Here is a 3287-nt window from a genome sequence, read left to right as displayed (position 1 = left end):
CTATTCAAGTTGGTTTGTCCAGTCGAAGCGCTGCCAGTCCTTCGTGAAGCTGGCAACAGCCTGCTTCCGGTCATCTACTGATGCATGCCTTCGACGACGGTGCATGTCCTCCCCTGGCAAGCGGAGCACCCCTCTGATGACATCCAGTCCAAAACCAGCACTGAATCTGCTCTCGTCGTCTATCACATGGACAAACCCGCGGTCCAGCCCAAACTCTACGTGGAAGTAGGCAAAGTTATCCGGGATTACTTGCCGCAGGTTACCACTTGTTGGAATAAGCTTCTTCATCTCATGCTGGGACCATTCTTCTTCAGCTTCGTCAATTGCCTGGTGTAAGTACAACATCTTTCATTAGAACCTGACGCACAGCAGAAGTTATGACTCTTCAGTTAAGCAGATAGCAATAGATAACTGACCTTTTTGAAGTACATGGGCGCTTTGTCTGAAACTTCATGGGGCACAGGAACGCATTCAATCATGCAGTGTCTCCGCTGCTTGGCCAAGCATATGGCAGTCTCCATGAAGATCACGTCCTTGCCCTGCTGTGAGAACATCTGCAGGAGGCACTTTTTGAAGTTGCGGATCTCCTCCCATACGTTGCTATCAATTGCTCTTGCTGCAGACTCGTGCTGCAACAATAAAAACCACAGAATAAATAAGAGTTCAAGTAGAAAATTATTGCAATTCAGAACATCTGTAACTCAGCTCCTATGAAAGCAGAGAGCAATTCTACTCAAAACAACGCACAGCGCAAAATACCTGCAACGGAAGAATAACACAGTGCCCAGGAACAACGGGCTCAAACTGTGGAAGCATCAAGTAAGTGAAGTTCCCAATAGCAACAACCAGATGCTTTGGCCTGGATGGGTTCTCGAAACAATACAAACAGCGATCTTTCTGAGTTAAGATATGTCCATGAGTGTTTCTCTTCTCCTCTTGCGTGTCTTCACTCTTCCTTCTAGAAGCATCATCGAAATCATACTCATCCTCTTCTCCTTTCCTGCTTTCAGCTGCAATAGGCTTTATCATATGCCTGCAGTTACAGAAAAGGGCAATAGTATGTTAAGCAGGCAGATAAACTATAGGAGCATATATAGTAATAGAATGAAATAGGAACTTCACGGTGGGTGCCTGGTGTTCAATATTACAATATTTGCGCACAGCAGGAGCTGTTTCTGAAGGAGTGGGCTATAGGGTTATGTACTATTTCAGAATAACTGAACTAAGGGTATGTCAGCTGGCTCATATACATGGATTTGGTTCACTTCTGCTCACATACATGGATATGCAAAACCAAATTAGACAAATATGCAAAGCAACAGGACTTAAATGGTATTAACATTCTGATCAGCAGGGCGTACCCAGTGCTGCCACACATTGTGGGGTCTGGGGAAGAGTATTTCTAGGCAGCCTTTCCCTTGCTTTTTTATGTTATTATGCAAGGAGGCTGATTCGAACAACATTTTGATCAGCAAAGAGACTGAATTTGTTTTCACTGCAGGAGTTACAAACAGAAGAAAGCACAACTTGACATACATACTGGACAGTCATAGCACAGCTAGTAATAGCTTAATAGCTAATGCAAATGCATTCTGGCAGAAGATAGACTAACCTGACTGAGCTCCTTCCCTTTTCATGCCGAGGTTCATCAACAGAAGCATCTTCATCCTCCAGCAAAGCCTCCCTTTCCCTCTGAGAAAGAGAGAAGTTATGTGAGCTTGAAAAAACAAGAAGATGAGGAAGTTAAAGTTGAAACAAATTTGTGCCTTTAAATCCTAAACTGAGTTGGTCATACATTGATACACATGTCCATTTTTTAAATCCTAAATTATGTATTTTAATACTACTGTATAAGTATAACATGTGCAGCGTATCCATTCTATTTTTCTAAATGTTATGATAACTCAAAATAATATAAGCTGGCTGCAGTACTCTACGTAGCGTGCATATTCAGGAAAAACATAGCGTGAAAAGAAGACCCGAAGTCTAAAATCTACCGTCTTCTCCAACTTTTCAGGAAGGAAAAACACAGAACATTGAAAATGGAAGTTCACTTGGGTTCAGCCTAGTCATGGATTGGCAGCGGCAGCTCAAATTTGGTGGAATAGCGTTGCAAGGAAGGGGATTATGCAGAGAAAGGAGAGCAGAAGGAACTCACCGTCACCGTGGCTGAGAAGGGCCGCCGGGTTGGGGCGTGGCTGGCAAAAGGGTCGATGCCCCCGCGTAGATCTGCCCAGACCCAAAATGTAGGTTAAGGAGGATGGGGTGGCAGACGATCTGGTAGCGGAGGGGTGGTGGCGGCAGCCCGTCGTCGGAGAAGGGCGTGTCAGTCGCTAGACGGCCAGAGTGAGCAGGTCGGCGGCGGCGTCTGCAAGGTTTGCGGCCTCGAGCGTGCTGTCGGTCATATTTTATCAGCCAGGCCGTATTCCTTGTGTTTGATTCGGACCCGTACCCTATCCGGGGGAACTCCTATTCGCCGACTAGAACAGCGCACCGTGGCTCATCAGCAGATACAGCTGCTTTTCATTTCTTTTTTGTTTATTTTTAGTTTTTTCAAAAGGAAACTGGTGGGCGTCCCCGGGGATCTGATTTTCCAGCACCAGGCCGCGAGCCGTCAGATCGGCCATCTTGAACGGCTAGATCTGCTTTTACTGAATGTAGCAGAAAAATACCTTCCGGTAGTAAAAAAAAAAAACCCGCTTTTGCTACATTGTAGCAAAAACGGTTCAGTCACGAAATTAAATAAAAACGGTGAGCTCGTCGGACACCTCGTCGGAGAGCTCGTAGCACAAAATTATGCTATTGTAGCAGAAAAATGCTAATGTAGCAAAACCTAATATCATCGGAAAATATTGACGAAGACCGACCTCGCAGGAGACCTCATAGCAAGATTTCTATATTAAAGGAGCAAAACAACAAAACAATTATAGCAAAAAAAAAATAGCATCACAACATTTTTTACAAGGTCTCTGGCGAGGTCATTGCTATTGTATCAAAACATACTTCGCCCAATAGATCACCGAAAATACTGAGTAGCAAAATATATATACTAACATAGCAAAAACATAGAACGGTTGTAGCAAAAAAATCTATATATGACAACAAAATCCATGTAAGGCATGTCGCAAGCAAGGAGGGCCACCGTGGGCAGCAACTTGGCCCGCCGTCAGCAGCAACGAGACCATGTTGCAGATTATGCTGAGCTATTCGGCTACGGCCAAGGCAAATTTCCAATTAGGTACTTGGGTATCCCGATTCATTATCAGAGACTCACCAATGCTGAATGG

At 44.6% G+C, this 3287-nt stretch overlaps 1 protein-coding gene across 1 annotated transcript; it reads right to left on the bottom strand.

The window, feature by feature from the left end:
• Window positions 1-2627, bottom strand: LOC124697399 (CWF19-like protein 2). Its single transcript, XM_047229997.1, has 6 exons — window positions 2495-2627; window positions 2159-2229; window positions 1613-1692; window positions 760-1033; window positions 417-629; window positions 1-327 (listed from the first exon to the last, which is right to left on the bottom strand). The coding sequence occupies exons 1-6, from the start codon at window positions 2625-2627 to the stop codon at window positions 1-3; spliced, it is 1098 nt and encodes a 365-aa protein (XP_047085953.1).
• Between the last annotated feature and the right edge of the window lie 660 nt (window positions 2628-3287).

This window comes from Lolium rigidum, chromosome 3 (assembly GCF_022539505.1).
Source record: "Lolium rigidum isolate FL_2022 chromosome 3, APGP_CSIRO_Lrig_0.1, whole genome shotgun sequence".
Lineage (NCBI taxonomy): Eukaryota > Viridiplantae > Streptophyta > Magnoliopsida > Poales > Poaceae > Lolium > Lolium rigidum.
Note: the sequence above shows the minus strand (reverse complement) of the source record. Positions and strands in the feature narration are given on the sequence as shown.

What these genes read in the sequence shown, in the direction of transcription:
- LOC124697399 (XM_047229997.1), bottom strand. Translation starts at nt 2,627, where the DNA reads ATGGCCGATCTGACGGCTCGCGGCCTGGTGCTGGAAAATCAGATCCCC. An exon ending in AAGGGAAGGAGCTCAGTCAG is followed by an intron (nt 1,034 to 1,612) that starts GTTAGTCTATCT and finishes CTGTAACTGCAG; the next exon opens with GCATATGATAAAGCCTATTG. An exon ending in CGCCCATGTACTTCAAAAAG is followed by an intron (nt 328 to 416) that starts GTCAGTTATCTA and finishes TACTTACACCAG; the next exon opens with GCAATTGACGAAGCTGAAGA.